Source organism: Dreissena polymorpha, chromosome 4 (genome assembly GCF_020536995.1).
Source record: "Dreissena polymorpha isolate Duluth1 chromosome 4, UMN_Dpol_1.0, whole genome shotgun sequence".
NCBI classification, from domain to species: domain Eukaryota; kingdom Metazoa; phylum Mollusca; class Bivalvia; order Myida; family Dreissenidae; genus Dreissena; species Dreissena polymorpha.
The window spans coordinates 52575811-52599553 of NC_068358.1; the positions used below are offsets into that span (position 1 = coordinate 52575811).

The window sequence follows — 23743 nt, forward strand, 5'->3', positions numbered from 1 at the left end:
CCCAACGCCCTTTCATGCTTTGCATCAATACTTATCTTGTATTATAATGATCAAATATAATATATTGAGTTTGACTCAATAAAATGCTATCTGGACGTATAAATGTCGTATGATAACTTTAATAATAATGTTCGTAATGTTACTTATCTTTTGCATATTCTATATGTTACGAGCGTTATACACACTATTTTTCCATTTTGCCATTATAAGTTTACATTTAATTAATAATCTTTGTGAAGAAACGTACAATTATACTTTTTATGAAATACAAAGTACATATTATATATACTGTGATCAATTTTATCTGTTGAATTGATGCATAGTGTGCTTTCGTTTATGTATGTATTATCATAAGTTGCGTATTAGATAAATAATTACATTACGCATTTATTTTAATTGTCTCAGAAATAATATAGCCATATTGATTTATAAAACACATTTTCATTTTTTTATACTGACACAAGTAAATATTAAAACGCGTACTTAAAAGTACATGTAGATAAAATGAGTCCCTTCAACACAACAATTATATTGAAATAATGATTACATTCATTAAAAACAATATCAACGGACAAGTTATACATTAACAAATGTTTGGATCATTTTCATTACTTTATGATATGCATTTCAAAATGCAAAGCGTTGTAAAAATGTCATCAGTTAGCAACTGAAGTATAATTATTTTTTAAACACGTGGACGTTTCGCTTCTGGTACGATCCTTGTTTTGTACATTCGTGTGTTTAAAGAACTATTGTAGAATTGTTTCCACCAGTCATTGCCTATTTATATTGACCATTTTAGTCGGCATTGTAGTTACAGTTGCTGAAATAGAATTCGTGAAAGTGAAGTGGTTTTGTTTTGTTTTTTGTCATTCAAACAGTAAATAATAACATGTTAAATTGTGTTAATAGCATTGCCACATTTGTTTGATTCGACTTTAACTGTTGTTAACCACAGATATAGTACCGAAGATAGGATTCTATCTCATATGTGAATTTTTCAATATACTAGTTGGTATATGATAATTGGGATATAATTAAAAATATGTGCATTAAAGTTATCTACTTTGGATTATAAGTTTTAACGAAGGTAAAATTAAACAAAATATATTAGTACATAATCACACAATTTTAACACAATTACATAACATTTTAAACACACATGAATAAACTCTGGCCAAGCCATTTGTGCGATTTATTAAAATATTTGGATAAGGGGTTTGAACAGGTTTACGCGTGAGCATGTCTGACTTTGTCGCTCATATTTATTCCATATGCATGTAGGCGTACATAAGGGTTGGATGTAACCTAAGGAGCAGAATTTAATCTTTATGATACACGATAATAGCAAACATTATCACTTAATCTCTTGGTTAAAAATTGAACAAGCAACGAAACTCAATAATATATGTTGTGGAACTTAACAACAGGTGAAAATACATTTTAGCGTACTTGAAACATACGGTGAATTCCAAACATCCAATTGGTTTTCCTTCTTCTCGTAGACTCATGTGCACTGTGTACTTCCCTCAAAGAATAAACGGAAACGGGTTGAATTTTAGATGGAAATGTCTGTTGTAGGGTCCCTGAAAAAAAGTTATTAAGAAGGTCAACTTATGCATTTTTTTGGTGTAGCCTATTTGTATTAGGTGTATAGCTTGGTTTTTCTAATATCAGTAAAGGATATTGCTTACCATAGCGACATCACCTGTATTTAAGTATGTTTAATTACGTATTAAATTATGTTTAATTTTGTAGCGACAATTGTAAAACGCGTATTTACGTGAAATATGTTATCTAATATTTCACTAACTACAACAACAAATACTATCATACACGTATAATAACGCATAGTGGATGTTTCTAATGTATGTCATTATATTGCTGATTTTTTTTAAATAAAGCCTTTATTTTTGGCCTGAGGCGTAGCCCCAATGCCATAGTAATGATACAAATTTCTGAATCTATCCGAATTGGCTGGCTGTCAAAATCCAAATTTCCAAAACTCCGTTTTACCACTTAATTCATGCGCAATAAAAGTAGTTTATCGCAAATCTCAATAACCCGCCGTATAAATACAGCACATCACTTTATAACATGACCGTTTCATACAAAGTGAACAAAATATTATTGAAGCAAAATTGCAAAGCATTTGCTACGACATAGTTTTTATTGTTTACTTATTCATGCGAGAATAAATTCCTCACTTGACGGTCTAGGCAGAAAAGATACGAGTGTTTACGGAGAAAGTAAGAATTTTTTTGTCTGAGACTTTTTTTTGAAGATCTTTTATTTTGTATTTATAAACATATTTTAAAATAATGTTATTTTATTTTGCGTTAACAAGACATTCCAGAAAAAAAGAAAATGAACAAATAATAATCACGATCATTCTCGGAAATAGACGAAGTAACAGGACATGGTATTTCACTGCGCAGATCGAGCGCGAAAATCGAGCGCGAAAAGTTATACGTGAGATAAAGTACACAATCTGTACACCGTTTTTTATCAGGGTAAGTGGATATTCTTTTGTATACACATTACAAAGGAAGTTTGAGTGTTTTCCTGATCTGTTAACTATGTAATAAAAAGCTATTTTAGGCTATTGAAAGTGATTTATTTGACGCCAACAATAACAGGTTTTTTTGCGGCCATGTTGTTGTTGTTGTATATCTTCACCGCCTATGTAGAAGAACCTCTACCTGATTTGTAGAGTTTAACAAAAGGTTCCAACCACCAGTATCGTGTAGTCCTCCACCGTCTATGTACACTGTAGTATATACACAAATATTTTCTTTTCTAACAGCCGCTGAGATTCTGCACCCAACTGCTAGTGTCAATCCGTATACATTCGGACAAAGGGAGAAATTCGGACAATACTTCTTTCTAAGCACACTTTATCTAGCCCCAGTCCTTCAGCGCCTACAGCGCTTTGATTTAATTAAGGCGTCTTTACTGAATAAAAAGCATTCACATTCGTAATTTTTTATGTTAAGATGAAAGATATAATTATATAGGAATACCGTTACTCCAAAAACATTATCCGGAGAGAAATGCTGGTGAATAGCGGAATTTAAGTTTTATTTTAAAGTAATTAGCCTATCGCCTGTATAATGCAGGACAATACCTGCTAAACCATATAAAACAGCAAAATGATAAAAGCTGGGGTTAACGCATTAGAACGTTTAAAGCCAATCATTTAGGGTGTCTAACCTCACTATATTGCCATTAACGAAAGATGTAAGAAAAGAAAGATTACTGGGCAAAAACAGTTTTTCGTGCACTAACGTCTCCAAAATAATGTAGGTATATCGTCTTAACGTTTTATTTTCATTTTAACGTATTTTTTATTAAATATACAACTTTTTACGCTCATTTACTTCAATCATACACTCGCTCAGAAAGATGTGCGTTTAAACTTGACCCGTTTAATAATAAGCCCAAAAGTTAACGCCAACAAACTTAACTGCTTGCTAATTTGCGTTCATATTATTTTGCAGCGTTTAATTAAAACACATCACTACTATCCATAACTAATATTGCATTACCACACAAATCTGGCTTAAATGGATATGATATTTTACCGGGTATAATGGGCAAAGAATGCCGGTAGCAAGGGCGGTGGCGTTGACGTATTTACATCCGTCGTGTACGTAGCAACGGTCTCCAAGAAGATAGCAGAGTTCCGTATTCCCTTCTTCCGTCCACAGAGTGAGACTGAAACTCACCTCCGTGATCAAAGATATTTAATTAGTTGATTATCGGTGTAATGGCTTCATACACGTATTTACACAGTCCCGGAAATATGAAATGATGATTTAAATTCGTTTCATCACAAATATTAGAAGTAGCAAACTATAAGTTTTAGGGTAAAAGAGGTCATATTAATATGACGGAGAAAACAAACCGAAGTTCAAATTGTTTAACAAATCTAAAAAATACTTGACTCGATTATTATTTAAGTTTCCTTAAAATACATACTTTGGGTGTACTATTTACACTCAGTGCTCTGTCTATTGGTTTATATTGTAGGTTTGACGTGAATCTAATAGGACATTTCCATGGGATTTCGACATTCTTAACCTTAAGCTCACACTTTTGTTATTATTCAATTATTCAGCCACATGTTTACATGCCTTGAGCAACATGACTAAATATGCATCTAGATAATTATTTTAACTTTCGCCATCAATGACTATACGAGGCATAAAAACGCACCTCCATTCTGGTGATTAACTAAGTCACAAGGATTTCGAAAGTCATGTTTAAGAGCCACTCCTCTGTTAGAATCACCAAGGGATCGGGCAAAATATCGATGTTTTTGAAGAAAATTGGAACTTCCGTCGTATTGCAGTTCCTAAACTCAAAGTTTCGCTTTTCTGAACTGGACTCTAACTAAAATATACAAAATTATTATTACTATAGTTATAAGCTTAATATTTATTTTAAGTTCTTGGTGTTTTTGTATTAGTATAAGCATAAGTGTTTTTTTATAAATTGTGTTTATTATTTTTTCATCTTGAAGCCGATGACGACGATGACAACTTTAATAACAATAATAATTTACATGACAGTTTTAAAGTGCATAACTGCTAGAGCGAACAACTTCCACTCAACCACACCCATTACCCCTCCACCACAAATATACCTGAATTGCTTCTAATCCCATAACAAATATAATCATCAGAATAATCAACACCATAAATAGCCGGTGTAGCATGGCTCATTTGTAAATGAAACAGTGAAGCAACGATAACAGGAAATTTTATTGTACCATAAGCGAAACAGATATCCCAAAACGGAAATTTACAAATGAATAAAGGTATTTGCACCCACAAATGACTATGCACATACAAGGGACTTATATCAAATGTCAAACTATTTGGACAATATATTCCTGACTACCATGTGAATGACAGCTGACTGTTAGCCCAGATAGGTTATAACCAGTCATAACAACTCCAAGGTCGATCATTGTCATCAACGAATTAGACATAAACAAAAAACAAAGAGTAGTACGCCCTTGTTGGCTTTATCATTTTCAATGAATAAATACGACAATAATGGTATACAACTGAATTCAATAACGTGCTATTTTAATCACTATATGAAACATGAGTTTTTATGATCAAACATAAACAATCATCATCATTGTCAACAGTCTTCTTTTTCATCGTCTTCTTTTACTTTGTCATAATAATAAATATCATAAATACTGTCATTAGACATAAAAATGGAAACGCTAATGGGCAACCAAGGTTAACCGTGTACGATCCAACAGCAGTGCTAGGTATAACATGGTTGAAGATGATTATTAACCATGATTGATTTTTATTATTGTTTATGGTCACTTTTGTCACTATTGTACCCTCCGCTAAAAGATTAAAATAATTTATTCGTGTTCGTATAAGCCTAACGAAAATTTACCCCCTGTCGTACAACAAGACGGATCTATACAACAGCTGCACCAATTGATCTATGGTTTTTCTATTCATACGACACAGAACAGTTAAACAGTGTAACAATAAAACAATTTAACAGTAATGTATTATTCGCATACATATCCTAACTATGTAATGGGGTGTTTACTTCTTGCATTGGGGTTTCTTCCTGAGAAGCTTTTCGATGATCTGGGGCTTGTACTATATGATGCTTATTTCTTAACTATTGTAAACAATAATAGAAATTGTTATCTTGTATTTAATTTATTCTATCTTGCGTCGATATATATTCTGTTATTCTAGAGAATGTGAAACTATTGACTAATGTAATTGCAATCAAAACGAATTCGAATTTTGTGTACGCTTTTCATTTGAATAGCAATACTTATCGGAAAATTGTTATATGTTTAAGTGCATTATTCTTGGCTAAGAGCGAGGTTCGACGCATAATTATACTGGTTTGAGCACCCGATTTGTTTGTAATTGGCCGTTTGTAAGCGGTGACCCCATAGTTAATCGTACTGGTAGTCTTTATTGTCTGCATGATTATTGTGTGTGTGTTGTCAACAGCGTACCTACCATTTTAAGTGATACAGACTGGGCAAGGCTCGATGTTCGACCTCTTGAACGTTCAGGAAGAATCTATGCAATTTTAAGTTACAAAACGCTACTTTAATTCATATATGAATAGAGACAATTCTCCGAATACCTTAGCAAAGTTCATTGTGTTCGGTATCATGAGAACTTTTAGTCAAAGAAAGACAACTCTTCACTATAACTATACAAATGCAAACATTGTTTCCTGATATAACACGATGTTATGATATTCTGAAAGAAGCTTTTGAATGAACAAATGTACCACACACTTTTTCTTTTTCCGAACAATGACATAATCTTAAAATAAATCTGAAAGAAGTTACACACACGTTTGTTATCAAAGAAAAGTTTTATTTAAATATCTGAAAATCCAATTGCAACAAAATAATCATATCCGCCACAAATGGCAATTAAAGAAATTATGTTTGTATTAAACGTGCACTTGAATATATCAAAGAGTTATCTATGATTTTTGTTCGCTGGAAAAATAGAATATGTGGTAGGTGGATGTTTCTGAGACAGATTGTTTTAAGATTTTCATTCTTTATTAACGTGTGCCTGACTGTTTCTGAAGACAATCGTTTGAATGAATTTGCATTCAAACGCCTGGCTAATTGTGGGCCCCATACTTATTTCTTTGTTTATGTTTTTTTAAATTGTTTTATCGCAATATATTTCTAGAAGACTTTCGCGTCATATACAAATGTTAATTTTATATTAAAATTAGAATCAACCTTTATTATAAAAAACAACATGTTTGAACCATCAGCTGCCAATTAAAACGCTATCAAATATTTAATCAGAGCCGATATGGCTATCTAAAAGTGATGCAATTGGTCTGCCAATTATCTCTACTTATGTTTACGGTTAGAACTCTTACGCGAATGCTTATTTCCTGTTATAAATGTGCGTATATGTTTGAACACGTTCGATTGCACTTTAATAGTTGCAAAGTTTACCGTTGTTGGTATTTCTTTGGAAAAAGAACCTCACCAGTTTTTATATATATTATCGCTAAAACTCATGATTAAGCCGAAATGATTTCGTTATCTGTGCTTCTTTTAATAGCTTTGATTTGTATGTATAATACTATTAATGTGTGTATGTTATATAGATCTGTGTTATACACGAACCTCAATAGTCTTGAACACTCAGGGTCACCCCACCGGCTACCAGACATAAGGCGGTATCCATTGACAACACAGTTGCAGTTTAACATTTATATGAACAATACGACGTAAAAGTAGTTTATAAAATAATCCATGTACTTTATTGTTATCGATAGGCGATATTTGTACTTTTGAAAAGCCATAAATTCACTTTATGGATACATATCATTTCTTGTAGGTATATTCTAAACGGGCATTGTAATGCGCATGTTATGATTCAATTATAAACCCGACCAACTATATCATATATCGATAAACATCAGCTATGTTTGAGTTTGATACAATTGAACATAGTTTCCGTGTATAAAGTCGAAATCCAAATCATACGCATGGTTAGAGTTAGGGTTATTTTGTGCAGATTTTTTAATAAGACACGTAGACACACGTTTTTGTTTAGCGATAAATTCTATTACATATATCGGTATCGAGATAGCGTTTAGAATAGGTATGTAGTTAAGAATGCCATTGATGTAACAGACATTTGATTGTTTCAACTATTAACACATACATAATGTATTTTATTAAAGTGGCCTCATTCTTATCCCCGTGTTGGTTTAAGATACAGAAACTGTAATGTTCTTGAACTGAATTCGTGTCTACACTTAAAACGAGGTTCTTTCATAAGAACTTCCATATTTTCATATCAACTGTCAAATGTTCCAAATTCTGATAAGATATATAACATGCAGGATGAGAAAAAGCCTTTAAGCATATAGAGGTCTGTCGTTGACAATGCCAGGACAATATGCGAGCATATGTATTAATATTACGGGGTATAAACTGGTGTTATTAATTATTAGAGTTGAATGTGAAATAAAATAGATTCCTTGTCAGACTTTGATTAATATTGAAACGAAATTATGCATCCCTTACAATTTATAAAGAAACTTAGGTACAAGAATTTAGTCGTTTTGGCCTACCCGGAAATTATCACGGCATGTGATGGGGTATTAACAAATGTCAAATGCTGTGTTTGAAAACTATGCCGAATGAATATTGAAGAGTCGATAAACTGCGTGACTTTCTGATCTATCAAACAAAATATTTTGGTTTCATGTAATAATGATCCATTGTAAATTGAGTCGCAATCTCCGAATATCAACAGCACATTTCAACAATTATAGCAGCGACCACCATATATGTCATAACACATAATGCAAAAGTACATTTAATTGTTAGGTGAACAAAATAAAATAAAATCTACCAATTAATAACTAGTGGTTGAGTAAGTATATGTTATATCGTTTTAGCTTTGGCATCCAAGATAAAATTTATAACCATATTATTTAAAAGTTCGAAAAATCTCTCTGCAAGCGAACTGAAAATGACATCGGCTTTTGTGATGTTAAATCTAATGTCGATCACATCCAGAGTCAAGGTTATACTGACATTGCAAGAAACCATATGTCCCCTTTCATAATCGGAAGTAAATGTTAACATTTCATTGCTCGATATACATCATACAACCGCCTGAGGTAGAACCGGAACGAGCTTTTGTGGTAATCACTGAAATCGGGATTTACATAGCCAAAAACTGACTGAATAAAACTAAACTCAACATTGTATTATGTATATAAATAATCAACCACACATGTCGACTCATAAATAGAATAACATGTAAAGCAGTGTAAAACAGAGTTTACTAAACTTTTAGTCATAAACGTGTTTATAGAAATCATGATTTTGATTGCGTAGCTCTCTTATGTGTAGCTCATAATAAATCATAAAATGTTATACTGTCACTGCTGATTTCTATCTCTTTAATACGAACACTCAAATATGTGTAGTCGAAAAGAATATGTTTAATACCAGGACAACGGATGTTGTTCTGGTTGGGTAATTCATGTACCACATTTTTTTCGCGAAGATGTATTTTTTGCAAGTGCGATATGTCTAGGTACAGTTAGGTTTTACTGTTAATTACTTTGACAAAGCATAATGGTTATGAACTTTTGCCAGTGATTTGAGATTTTCTATTTATTGGACAACATAGAAGAAAGTGATAATCTGATATATCTATCTCGTACTATTTGTAAGCTATATGAACATATTCTCATTTTTTTTTATAATTGCACATTGTTATCCGGCATATCTCAATTTTTCAATTAAAAAGCCCGTTTCAACAATTTATTGTAACAAAACTTTCAATGACTGTTAAATGTTTCAAACAAGTAATGAAAATATTGATCTTCTTACATCTCTTTTATCATAAAACAGATATTATTCACATAACTAATGTAATATCACATAGCCTAGTAATCTAAAGTGTTCTTAAAAGACAAACATCAAGCGTTTCTATAATAGTTTGTGCCATCAAATTCGACATTTAATATATTGCGCTGTTGAATTAAACATGTATACATTAGCCACTATACATAAGCGAATTGTGATTGTCCATAAATCTAGACTTGTGGTTTATTGCAATGTGTTAAACACAAGACTAATGAAGACAATCTTCTTAATATAGCTGCATTTGAAGCATATGTTTGCAGACTTTAAAATTCAATCTGTCATTTTCATTAAGTTATAAACACCCCACAACGTCAGAACTTGCGAACAGAAGAAAAGGATCACAAGTTAGTCAACCAGTCTTGCATCATCATCATCATCATCATCATCATCATCATCATCATCATCATCATCATCATCATCATCATCATCATCATCATCATCATCATCATCATCATCATCATCATCATCATCATCATCATCATCATCATCATCATCATCATCATCATCATCATCATCATCATCATCATCATAATAATAATCATCATCATCATCATCATCATCATCATCATCATCATCATTATCATCATCATCATCATCATCATAATTCCATTGACCGCTTTGGTCGTTTGGGGAAAATGAGAGACGACGATATAGAAATCCTCCTCCAGTCAGGATTGTTGTGCGCTTCTGAGAGTAATTCATCAATGGGAAGGGATGTTCACTCTTAAATTGTCCATTTAGCTTTTTTTCCGACGGCCTTGACATCAACCTCCCTCTAGCGTGCTCTGGAAAACAGTCTTGCACAGAGAGTCTTGCGTGATGACGTATCCAAAACAAGCCTGCTTTCGTTGTATGACGGTCGCAAGTAGGGGCCCTTGTGTGCCAACACGTTTTGCAGTCATTTTCCGGTTGTACTCGTTAGGCTTATGCTCCGTGTAGAAGATGCGGGGCACTCATCTAAGACATGTATGTTCAAATGCCTGTATCTTGCGTCCTGCGTCCGCGTGAAGCGTCCAGTTGTCTCAGCCGTAGAGTAGAAGGAAGACTACGAGGGACTTGTAGAGCCTGTATTAAGTTTGGAAGCTGCTTGTCCACGCCATGACCATTCTTATTCGGACCTAAGCGGTACTGGACAGGATTGCGCCCAAGTACATGAAGCTGGTCACTTCTTCTAGTTTCTCGGCGTTCATTGTGATGTCTGCACTCGTGTTCGTCGTGTTGTTTACCATGATTTTCGACCTCTCCGTGCTGACCTTCATCCAGTATGCTCCCGCTCTTTAATCTTGCAGTTCACAGCTGATGCAACCCATGAGGCCAATATCATCAACAAATGTTAAACAGGACGGACGGTAGAGAGCATACATCCCTAATGCCCACTGATGTCCTGAAGATGTCGCCCTGCTATCCGTTGAGAAGTATTGCGTAAGTGGCGTTTCCGTATAGTTCTTGGATTGACTTGCAACAGTCCTTCGTCAATGTTGAATAATCTCATAACGTACCAGAAGATAAATATAGATATAAATAACATACATATAGGCGAAATAAATTAAACTGAACTCAATATTACGTATGTAACGTACTCGGTTCAAACACGAAATATCTTTCATATTAAACGTAAGATGCTATTCAGACTACCCTTACCCATGGACATTTAGATCATCAGACATGTTTGTTAACGTATCGCACGAATATCTTATATACGTGGGTCTGAAAAACACATTATATACATGATAACGTGTCAGCTGCTTATGACATATTTCAACACTGATTGGTGGGCGGTTAGTGTATTCCGAACTTAACTTTCGTAGAATTATAATATCAAGTCGCCGTAGAGTAGTGGGCATGGTGTATTTCGACAGGAAGGTCCGTCAGGGGCTCGATGCTCACTGTTGGAGAGTTCTTATAACCTATACTAAAGACCCTAAATACTGATTTATGTACCGAGAAACGGACTCAAATGCGTTTCAATAATGCTAAGGCTTTCGATGCATGCAAGGTAAATAAATAATAGGTTTAACGAAATCAATGTTGTTAACTGTATATAGGTTATTAATTCTGGCTAATGCTAAGAAAGGGGAGTATTTTAACTTATATGAGAATGATATATAATCACCCGTTTAAATTGATACAGCATTACGATTCCCAGCTGTAATGGCCATAGTATCATGGTGGCCTTTTAATGAGCTATCTATGCAATCACCGATTTAAAGTGCATCCTTTTATGAAAACAGACTTTACGTGGCACGATATTAGGATTACCGCTCTTAAGGTTCATGTTATCATTATTACCGGTTTAAATGGACCTGGCATTACGATTACCGTTTTCAATTGGCATGATATTATGCATGCCTGTTTAAATGAGTATTCTGTTACGATTTCCGGGTTAAATAGTAATGGTATCATGATTAAATGGAAAAAAATACCCAATACGCATATATTATGAAATTCGACCCAAATTGGCATGGAATTATTATCACCTTCATAAATGGCATAGTGATTGCTCAGAGAGTTTAATTTGACACGGCGTTATAATCAACGGTTGTAATGATCATGATAGTATGATTGATCACAAGAAGTATAATTACAATGGTCTTTAAATATTTAAATATCGAAATTTTCAGTAGTTTTCATACTTAAAGCAACTTTTGTTGATACTCGATGTTAAATATAAATGTTAATTAAATATTATCAGCCTATTTGTTTAAGCGAGCGCTTCGGTAACATTTATTAATTGAGAAAATTCCAAAATTCTTGCATAAAAGCAGAATTATGTTTCACTTGAAATACTTGATTATCGGTTAAACGGGTATGATATTATGATTACCTGTTTTAAAGGACGTTGAAAGGGGGGATTTTTGTTGACGTAAAAGCATCCAACCGGCACGTAGCAACGGTCTCCAAGAAGGTAGCAGAGTTATGTATTCCATTAATCTGTCTAGAGAGTGAGACTGAAACTGACCTTAAAGTTAGAGGAAAGCTAACTAGGTAAACGTGAGTATATGTAAATGGGTATCATGTACATCCGACAATCGGACATAAACATGTGATTTTGGATATTTAATTTTTCCTTAATATTGCTTTTTTAACTGAACGTATGTAACGCAATGATAAATAATACTATAAAAAGTAGTATCATTATATGCATATTGCTTTGACTTATTATAATTTATAATAGTTATTTTTGCGTTATCCTTTTTTCACTATGCATCAAGGTATTATGAAATACATTTCTGCAATTGTTCTCAATTATATGGCTGGTTGTCATAGGTTAGACTCGGGTCTTTAGGTTCAATGTCAATGTAAAATGTTGATTAATTTTTTCTTATTTTGTAAAGATTCTACCAAACATGTAGGTTCTCAATCATCGTAGGCTGAGTAACCTTCAAGACCCATAACCGTATGATTCTACCATACATCAAGCGAACGGACATATATTCAACGAATATGCTTGTTACAATCTTATGAAACTAAGAGGAAATTTCAATACGATAAATGTTTCATTGAATTTCCATAATGTTACCATTATCAATACAATATTGTTATTGGATAAACTCAACTCTTTTTCTACTTGAATTGAGCATCATGTCATGCATGTTATTAGCATCAACATCTTTAAGAATTCATCATTTATGACTACCTACATTCCTTGAAAACCCACCTCCATGCGAGTGATGTTCTTCATCACGAGGATATCGAACGTTACGTCAATGGGCCACTTCTCTGTACTTATCACCAAGGGATCCGGTCTGATGGTGATGTTCTTGAAGTAAATGGGAACGTCAGTGTTATTGCAGTTGCTAAACCTGAAGTTCTCCTCTTTCGACTGGATACTAGCTAAAATATTCACCAATGCATTTTATTCATAGTGCTATCACCGCGATGGAAATAACTGCACCTGAATTATAAGTAGCTTTATAATATGAAGATTTTAAAACCCATGACTGATGTTACGATAAACACTACCACCAATTCGACCAAATAAGCATCATATTCCACAGCACCACCATAAACACAACCATCACCACTACACTACCTGACAGGAGTCTAATCCCATGACTTGTATAAGGATCAGAATTATCAATATCATAGACAGCGCCACATGGTTAACTTGTAAATAAGAATGAAACACAACACCAGAAGTAACAGAACATTTACTCTCATTAATTTTGAGATAAACCAAACCGAAATCTTGTAACGGATTTATTAACATTTTTAAAGAGTTTGTTAGCATTAATTTACCTTATCTACAAACGGAACTTAAATCAACCTGCCAACATTCGTGACATTATATTCCTGATCAACTATTTGTGAATTACTGGTTCACGGGAAATTTATTAGACCTAATAGGGAAAAAAGCGTCTACTCGCTGAACCGAATTAAATTGTGGTATAAACGAACGTAGGCAAATGTGTTGTGATATGTTACAGCCAAGATAAACTAACTCAATGTTGAACCGTGGTCGGAAAAGTAATTTACATTCATATAAAAAGAAAAATTGCTTTAAATCTTCATCCTCATCATTTCGTTTTAACACAACATCATCACCATCATTGTCATCATCATCATCATCATAGTCATAATCATCATAGTCATCATCATCATCGTCATCGTCGTCGTCGTCGTCGTCATCTTCATCATCATCATCATCATCATCATCATCATCATCGTTATCATCATCATCATCATCATCATCATCATAATCATCATCATCATCATCATCATCATCATCATCATCATCATCATCATCATCATCATCATCATCATCATCATCATCATCATCATCATCATCATCTTCATCTTCGTTATAATAATAATTCCTCGTCATTAAAATCCAAACGCCAATCGACTACAATGTCGGATTAGTAGCAATACAGGCTCAGTCATTAGTATGACCATGATGTACAATAATTTATGAGTTTGGTTGTTCATGATTGATTTAAATGGTCGTGGTCTTAAAAATGTCTTTGTTACGAATAAGTTATTCACAATTATGGTCAATTGCTTTATCAACAACGATATCCCCACTGCGTAGTTTCTCGAGTGAAGACAAAGCCAGTGTATCGTAAATGTGTTATCAGAGTTGATAGCTCGCAAGAAGTGTACGTTTAATGTTAATCCAGTCACAACCGTAAGTTGGTGGCAAAAGAGGATAACCTTTTTTAAATATGTCGTACCCACAGTTCTTTGAAGGGAAATGGGAAAAGGGGAAAAAAACAAATTCAATGAGATTTTTTTTCTAAACTTAACTCCCGTTATTAATGTATACACATATGGCAGTGCGTGCATATAAATGTACTTCATGCACATTTAATTCATACACAGTTTACTACTTTTGATTTTCCCGCGCCAGCAAAATGTGCCAAACTTTTCTTATTAAATAATACAGATTTTTATTCAAATCATTTAATACGTACTTTATAGAAGATAATATTTTTTATATGACGAATCGTATAAATTGTCGAAATGCTCCTTAATATAACGGTAAAATAATAATTTATATGTATCGAGCACGTGTTGACTCAGGTTTTATGTTCGGGCAGTAAGCATTCTTCATGGACAGCAATTTAAGCACAAAAATATAAAGCACTGTCAATTATTACTCTAACAGTACTGTAATCGAGGGGTATAATATTAAAGATGTCCTGTACAGAATATAACCATCTCTGACACGTGCAGATTATTCTCAAGTTGACTTTGAAAAGGAGGAAGATTTTCTTAAATTTATGACATCATTCTTCACGTGGACATAAGTTTTAGATTTCTTTGTTAGCGACTCAAATATCAATGGCTTTAGGTTACAATTTTTGAACAATTGCAGGGCCTAGGAGTCTACAGCAAGAAAAAGAATCATAAACCGCAAATGTTTTCAAAACAACATATTGTATCACGATAACATAATTAATGTAATGTAAATGTAATTATTCAAACCTTGAATAGTAACGACCCTGTCATTGAACAACTGAAACTTATGCACACCTGACTCTCGTGAACTTGCAATTGAATTGCACCTGTGTTTTGAAATATGTCTTCAGCGTTTAGAAACAAAAACCTTCAAGCAAAACCAAAACATAAAAATGAAATTTGGTATACGCATGCCCTTTATCTTTTCCATGTAGAAATCAAGTCGAACAGCGGGGATACTCACGTGATGATCTAAAGGAATTAAATATGGTGACGTCCATGCCGAGACAAGTTGTTTTCGCCGTTTTTTAAATTTTGTATTTTTTAAAAGTCGCTCACTTTCCAGCCATATCAGTATGAGAGTTATTAGCGTTTATTTCATATTAATATTCGATATATTCCTAAACTTCACTGTTACAAAATTTCTTACCGGGATAAAGTAAGCGTTTACGTCGAACGTATTAGAATATCGAGCTAGAGCCGAATACACAGCTGAGTATTGAGAACTCGAATTTAAGCGAATTTCGAGCCAGTTTTGGTTTTTAGTATTCGAAATATTGTAAATATCGAACCACGGTTGAATCTTGAATAAAATGGAATTGGCTATTCGACGTGTTGCGAATACCCAGCTGGCTATCAGATATTCTGTATAAAGCGTATATAGAGCCAAGGTCCGGCTGTCGTGAATAAAACATCATTAACGATATTGTAATATAACAGCGTGCATTAATTAATGTCAAAATACTTTGGGGAACTCGATCCCATGATATTCGTACTTTAAGTGGTGATCATTCGGGTCCAGTCCGTGAATACCATTAATTTAATCGTAAAATATATCGCAGCCGTTTAAATCGTATCGTATCATTACGGCATGCATTGAATTCCCGATCCTGATGATGGTGTCGAATTGCAACATCTTTTAAACACTCCCAAAGGACCGTTAGTAATTGTATCTAAAATGGAGATCATTTCAGATCGTGTCAGTTGTAATTGTCACTCCGTGAACATATTGCGACCGAGCACGAATAGGTTCGAAGAAACATTAATATGCCTGCTTAATTTCACTATTTTAATTGTTTCTAGTTCAAGAATAAAAACTATGCCACTTGTTTATATAATAAAGCTACAAAAGCTACATAAAAACAGTGACGGTATTGTCAATCCGACATCCTTGTTGTCCACGGCACATTTACGACGACCTCTACGTGACATTAAAAGCCTCGGGATCAGTCGCTTTCCTGAAAAACAGTACGAAAGCCTTGATACCAATAAGAATATGTATGTAAACACGAGCTTTGTAAACTAAGTTTATCCAACTTGGGTAAATAATACAAGTTCATGCTGTTCATAACAGTTGTCATTCTAACCATCATATTTCGGTCAAGTAGATTATCGTGTACAATATTCGAATTTGAAAATAAAGTATTAATTCAGCTATTTACAAACTAGAATAACCTTAATACACACGTTTTGAATCAACTCTACTTAAAAAATATAGTGTGCTTTTGTTTAATATATTATATGTTTTTTTCAATGGGCTGTACAAATGTTCTTTATCATACTTTCTAAGTATTTGTTTATTTGGAGATCCCCGAAATTGAAACGTGCTATTCACCACATGAACGGTTTTTCACAATGCAGTTATAATGCATGAGATGTACATATTTTTTCACATATAACTAGGCAACACAATCTAAACAGTAATTAATTTACTAGAAATACAACAAGTCTCATTTAATTTATGTTGAGAAAAATTTAAATATCATTGCTTATTTTATGCTTTTCGATGTTGTATAGAGACATATCAGTGAATTAAAACAGTGAAAAATACAATGTAACAGTGCAAATTTTCGATAATTTTCATTGTTTTACTGGAACTATTTTTTTATTATCTTTGGTTCCCCATTGTGACCCCCAATTAAAGAAAATTTTACCATGAACGATTACTCTGCATTGATGTTTATAAAAACATACGGATTAGTTTCCTTTTAAAATACATGTAATAATATTTCGGGGCGCTCAATGGGGGAACTATTTTGTTCGGAATGGCAAAAATACAAAAATAATTATATGCAAGCATAATTAATAATAAAAAGAAAATGTGTTGGATTTGGTGGAATATAGAATTTAAATTCACTCGTGATTATAGAAAAAAATAATATTTTCATGAGTGGCGAACATATAATTTTTTATGATCGCTTGTGAATTAAAATCGATATTCCACAAAATCGAACAAAGATCTTCTTTATCATCCCGGTTTATTTTCTGTATTTGTTATTACTAGGTTGAAATATATTGCTTTATTTTCCTTGCGGCAAATTTGTCTTTGCCTTTTAGTTACAATAACGGGAAGTATGAAGCATATATAACAATGCAATTTTACACTGAGATGGTACTAAGAAAACACAGACAAATTTATATGAGTGTGTGCGTTTTATTTCCCTTTTCAAAAAAATTCAGATGCGCGTGTGCTTTTCATTTGTTCGTTAACTAAACAGCTAAACCAATAAAAACAGTTTGAACATACCGCACTGAAAATTTGAATGAGCCGCATCCCAACGGTACTCCATTTTCTTTGATCTTCGCTATGATATTGAAATCTGCATGTAGTCGAAAGGGAAAAAATACGTGTATTGGCAATTCTCCTCGCGGCATGATGTATGTCCCCTGGGAAAAAAAAGAAGAGTATAGTTATTTCTAAATTATTTTCTTTTAAATGATATCAATCCAATCGCACCATGTTTACAGTTTCTTGCGGCTGAAACACACATTAAATGTAACGACAGACTTGCATTTTAGGAACAGAACAGAACTTATTTGTTTTACACAAAAAATTTACAGTTTCTAGTGTTTAACAAAAACAAATACAATATACAAGAATATAGTAAGTAGATTCTGCAGTTATGTTATAAACAAAGTAATGGATGAATTGTACAGATATTTGAACAAAACTCTGTTTACATCACATTTTATCAGTGTAAATAGCTAAATATGTAACCGTTCTAGTACGTCAAAGACTTCATAATCAATAAAGCAAAATAAAAATTGTAGGTTGGAGAAGCACATTATACAATTCGAATCCAAACCACGTCTTTTTTAAGTAGCAAAGGAACAATTACGAATTATTATTAAAATTAGTGCATATGCATTACATATATCAGCATATAGTCTTTAATAGGTAAAATATAACAATAAGTATAATTTCGAAGGAGCACGAACTATACGTTTGAATTCCAATCACATATTAAAGTAGTATCGGCACAATACAGGATTATCTGTATACTTCATGTGAATGCAATATTTATATCAGTATATACTATAAACAAAACATGTTGAAATATTGCATATCACATAATGTCATAATGTATTTAATATAAAGTAAACAAAACTATAGTACATGCATAACATATCCCATAATGTCAGAATATATTTAATACAAAGTTGAACATAATAAATATTTATTCATTATTATTTGTATAACGATGACGCATCTTGAGTGCTTCTAAAATGAACTTTCATAACTTAAACATTTCATTTTTATTTTCTGAAGTTAATAATGTTGTGAGTTTGAACATACAAGGTCTTACTCTATAATACGTTTTAATGGAGTTTTCTCTAATTTTGGTAAATTTAAAACATTTAAATAACAAGTGGTATGCATCTATAATATACCGCATTGCTGTCATACTGTCACAAAATTTGCAAAGACGCAAGCTTTTTTCCAATCTATCATACCTTCCAGTCTGTATTTTCAGGTTATGTGGACAGATGCGTAATTTCGTAATCGCTGTTAATAGTTTCTTGAAAAAAAATCGTCTCTAAATATGATTCAAAAGTTTGTTTTTAATGCATTGTATACAATAAGTACCCTATACTCATCAATATCTCGTTCCCATGCACTATTGTAAGAATTCGTCGAAAACTCGATGTTTTGAACAAAGACAAAACATGACTGTCATTGATTTGTTAATTATTTCCCCATACATTATTAAATCCACATTTAGATAGCAAGTCCCTAACCTCCCCGAACCAGTTAAATGTAGTTTATTTTAAGGTAATCTACCGTCTTCCAAATCGGATCGTAAAAATATTTTCACTTTACGCTATTTGAAACCAATATTTGAAAATACGTCCATATCTGTGATTAGACAACGGGTATCTACCAAGTTCAGTGTAAACGGCTAAACTTGAAGTTGATTTTCTGACAAAAAACTGCTTTGCAATCTGTAAGGTGCAATTTTCCCAAATCGCTTCACTTTGGGAAACTCCAAATGTCACACTAGTATGTGATAACTGAAGAACCAAAGCAAATAATATCTGCAAAGCTACCTTGGGTTTACAACTATACATTTTCAGATTGGATAAGAAAAGGTTGAGTGCGTTTAAGCCCTTACCACGTAAAGTGTTAGTATTCATAACACTTACCTGTTACCTGTGTAATTAAAGTGATATTATGGGCATCAAACAGTTTATAGGTGTCTATTGCAACCGTTGTTTATTTTTAGTGTTTTCACTTCATATACACTTATATTTGATAATGAAGCATCAACATACTAAAACAATATCCCGGAAGGAGAAAAATAATGCATTTGAATATCAACCGTACTTTCGTTTTGACATTTGACGACAGAAATGATTCGATTAACGATGTGAATCTTAATTTAGTTTTAGTGCATATTCGTTCATAAGACACAAAGACACTATTATGTTTTTACGGATCATTTCGGCTTGGAGGACTGGGTGAGTCATGTAAAGTATCGATTATAATATATATTTTTTATAAACAACTGGTAGCAGGATGAGTTGCAGATAATTGGTCAGTAACCACATTTTAACTTACTCTTTTGACCTGTTAATTATTGTCTGCTCAATTCAACAGTGAAAAATACCAATAATATCACTTGAAGTGTTACACCTAGATATATATAGTCGTTCACAATATCTATGTTATCGTTACCATATACCGACCGCTAATTACGTTTTGTAGCTCTTTGTTTGCGGAGAACAATAATTTTGGTTTTCGGTATGTTAACATGCAAACCCCAGGTACCGAAATATTCATGTTAACGATCTATAGACAAGAGTAGGTCTTCCGGCGTTTAACCTATTACAACCATATCGTCTGCAAATAGAAGAATTAAATATGTATTGCATATTCCCGCATTAAGTCAAATTTGTTAAAACGTTTCAAGATCGTCCACGAAAAGAGAAAAAAAGTATCGGCGATGTAAACTGCTGTAAACTGCCCCTGTCTTAGTCCGATTGCTATATATAAATACTCCGAGTATGTGTTACAATGTCTTACAATTGCTTTGGTACATACTGCTCATAATGCGCAATATTTTTCCGTACACATTGACTAAAATAACTTATACAATAGTGCATTTAAATATATAGAATCAAATCAACGTTTCATATCTACGAAGCAACAAAACAATCGTTTATTTATATGTACATATTTTTAATACTTGAATGGAGTATGAAATCTGAATCTATCGTTGACCTGCCTATTCTGAACCGAAACGGCGCATCAGAAATAACATCGTTAATTTTACTACATGTTGTTATTCGTTTGTTGAGTACACATGTAAACAATTTTGCGAAGTTACTAAATAAGGTGATGCCTCTATAATTACTATGTTTAGATTAATCATCCTTCTTATGTATGGTGATTATAAACCCTTTATTCCAAGCTGACGGAAATTTGCCTGTATTTAAACTCATGTTCAAAATTGTTGTAGCCCGCAAAAATATCACATGCTGCTATAACATATTCGTTAAGCCATATATCTACGCCAAGCGATGTTCATTTTTAGAGGGTTATAGCTGTACAAACTTCATTACATGATACTAGGTAATCGAGGTCCCATAATACGTTGTAAATTGTCGAAATTATGCTTTAAATTAAATTATTCGGCGTTATGTTCCATAGATTTAGTTGTATTCATTAAAACAACGTTTTAAGTGTTATTCAACAAAATATCTTGTTGACAAAGGATTGTTTAAAGTGCAATACATGACATGAAAGTACAGTACGTACGTAATTTAACGTACCTGTTCGAACGGGCATTTGCAATTCCATCCCTTAGGACCGCTGCCGTTGTCGAACAAGATGGGACAGATTGGTAAGTGCATCCTTTTGCTGTTGAGAATATCACATACGTCTGTCACGTGACAGAAGTCAAGTGGTAGGATCTGACAGAGTTCAGTGGTTGTGTTGTCTGCTGACAAAATGAACGAGTTGAGGAGCTGCAATCATTCAACAATAATACTTCACTAACTTGCCCAGGGTATTGCAGTGAAGACTTGGATACTCATTCACAATCGAACTCTGAATTTTATGAGAATAATCAATCGTTTACATGTCTGATCTTGTATCCTTAATGCTTAGCCAAAACGTTTACATAGTACTTGATTGCGAAGTGATATAATCGTCGGTCATTTTTTTAAATCCTACACGTGAATAATATATATAGGATCTGGCACGAGCTGTCATATCATACCATATTTTATTAAACGAGTTCAGGAATTTTGTTAGTAAGCGAGCATTTGGCGAGCTTACTAACGAATTTCCTGGACGAGTGTCAGATATTTTTTATCACATGCTTTTAAATGAGCAAATTAAATAAATATTTAAGCAAACATATTGATTCATCCCGAATGTTGTTAACATTTCGTGACGTCATTTGACGTTGCAACGTCATTTCAGCAAAATAACAAAATGCGATTGGTCAATAAACGAATACTAAGCATTGAAAACGCTTAAAAATGTTGTACTACACATGTGTTATATAAAAAATGTAATGGTTGTATTACATGGGAAACAGGGTATAGCATGTGATAAACATATGTTAACTTTACATTTTAGAAAAACCCCATTATCTCTTTAAATGCACACCTCAAATGTTCCGTTTTCATGGGATGGTATTTTTCTCGTCACGATAAAGTGACCCTGCACTTTGATTTTTGGTGGAACGGTGTTGTCATGTATGTCCGGATGTAGAATAATAGGGCTTGGTGAAACGCTTAGGTTATAACCGTATACCACAGCTTCCGTCCTGTTGCAGTTTTCAAACGACGACATATTGGTTTTAACCTATGTCATTGTAAAAGTTGGCTTATTTCATAGTATATAAATGAGCAAACAAAACACCGATGTAAACATTCATTATGTTACTGTAAATCTGCAATGCTAATGTTGATTAATTCGTTTGACTTTATCTGAAAAAAATCATTTAATACCTTGAATGGAATTTATAAAGATCATGCATATGTAAACGATTTTGCACATAGTTTTTGCGTATACGATAGAAAAATAACACTTTTTTAAACAGCACAATAATATAATGTTTATAAATGAATTTTATAATACCAAATGAAATTACTTTTGTTCTTAAGTCATCGATGCAATTTAAAAAGGATGAGACCAAGATTAAAATAAACCCCAATGTGCATATATTGTCATCAATAATAAACAGAAAAAACATACCCAACCATGCTGACTTTGAAGGTTTCTAACCGGAATCCAGCATGCAATCCAAAAGTGTACACAAAACTTCCAAAATGAGAACGCAGCCATTGTAATAATTTCAACTGATTTAAAGGGAAGATTATGATTCCGCATACATTCACTATTGCGATAAAATATTGGTAAGTTTCAGTTTCTCCATAAATGCTTGAATATGTCCGCATGGTAGCAAGCGTTGTAAGTTTGATTTGTTATTTAAATATTAAAGAAGAAAGTGTTTTTAATATTCTTAATATGCATCATATACAATAGACATTGCGAAACATTAGCGCCTTTCAAGTATCTATTATCTGATCAATTGAAGTATTAAACAAAATAATTTCGATACCGCCTCCAGTTTGGCACGGAATCATTCATGCTTCGAAAAAAACAACTAACTCAATTAGAATTTTCTAAACTTAACCCCCGCTATTCAAATATACATATATGGCTGTGCATGCATATAAAAAGTACTTCATACAAATTCAATTCATATAGATTTAACTACTTTTGATTTTCCCGCGCTCGAAAAAATGTGACAAACTTTTCATATTATAGAAATACAGATTGTTATCCAAAGCATTTAATACGTACTTTTTAGAAGATAATATTGTTTAATATAACGAATCGTATGAATAGTCGAAATTCTCCGTAACTTACGGTAAAATAATTCTCTATATACATCGAACACATTGTTGACTCAGGTTTTATGTTCGGGAAGAAAGTATTTTTCATGGATCGCAATTTAAGCACAAATATATATAGTACTGTCAATTTTTACCCTAACAGTATTCCATGGTGTTTATATTTTAGATGCCCTGTACAAAATATTACCATCTCTGATCCGTGCAGATTATTCTCAAGTTGCATTTAAAAAGGAGGAAGATTTTCTTAAA

The 23743-nt window shown here is 33.0% G+C and overlaps 1 protein-coding gene and 1 long non-coding RNA gene across 6 annotated transcripts; both read right to left on the minus strand.

The window, feature by feature from the left end:
• Positions 1-479: 479 nt before the first annotated feature.
• On the minus strand, positions 480-4750 carry LOC127876141 (uncharacterized). The gene is made up of 5 exons (XR_008047677.1): positions 4649-4750; positions 4219-4395; positions 3585-3728; positions 1453-1586; positions 480-823 (listed from the first exon to the last, which is right to left on the minus strand). It is a non-coding gene; the product is annotated as an uncharacterized LOC127876141 (long non-coding RNA).
• Positions 4751-15514: 10764 nt separating this feature from the next.
• On the minus strand, positions 15515-23732 carry LOC127876114 (uncharacterized). Of its 5 annotated transcripts, XM_052421051.1 has the most exons (6): positions 23508-23632; positions 22830-22971; positions 22239-22436; positions 21395-21589; positions 17868-18007; positions 16396-16578 (listed from the first exon to the last, which is right to left on the minus strand). In XM_052421051.1, exons 2-6 carry the CDS (start codon positions 22962-22964, stop codon positions 16542-16544), a joined length of 705 nt encoding a protein of 234 aa, XP_052277011.1. In that variant the 5' UTR covers positions 22965-22971; positions 23508-23632; the 3' UTR covers positions 16396-16541. The 5 variants fall into 5 exon arrangements, with proteins under 5 accessions (XP_052277013.1, XP_052277015.1, XP_052277012.1 ...); XM_052421053.1 differs by lacking the exons at positions 22830-22971; positions 23508-23632 and adding an exon at positions 23682-23732 and having other exon boundaries at positions 15515-16578; XM_052421055.1 differs by lacking the exon at positions 22830-22971 and having other exon boundaries at positions 15515-16578; positions 23629-23720.
• Between the last annotated feature and the right edge of the window lie 11 nt (positions 23733-23743).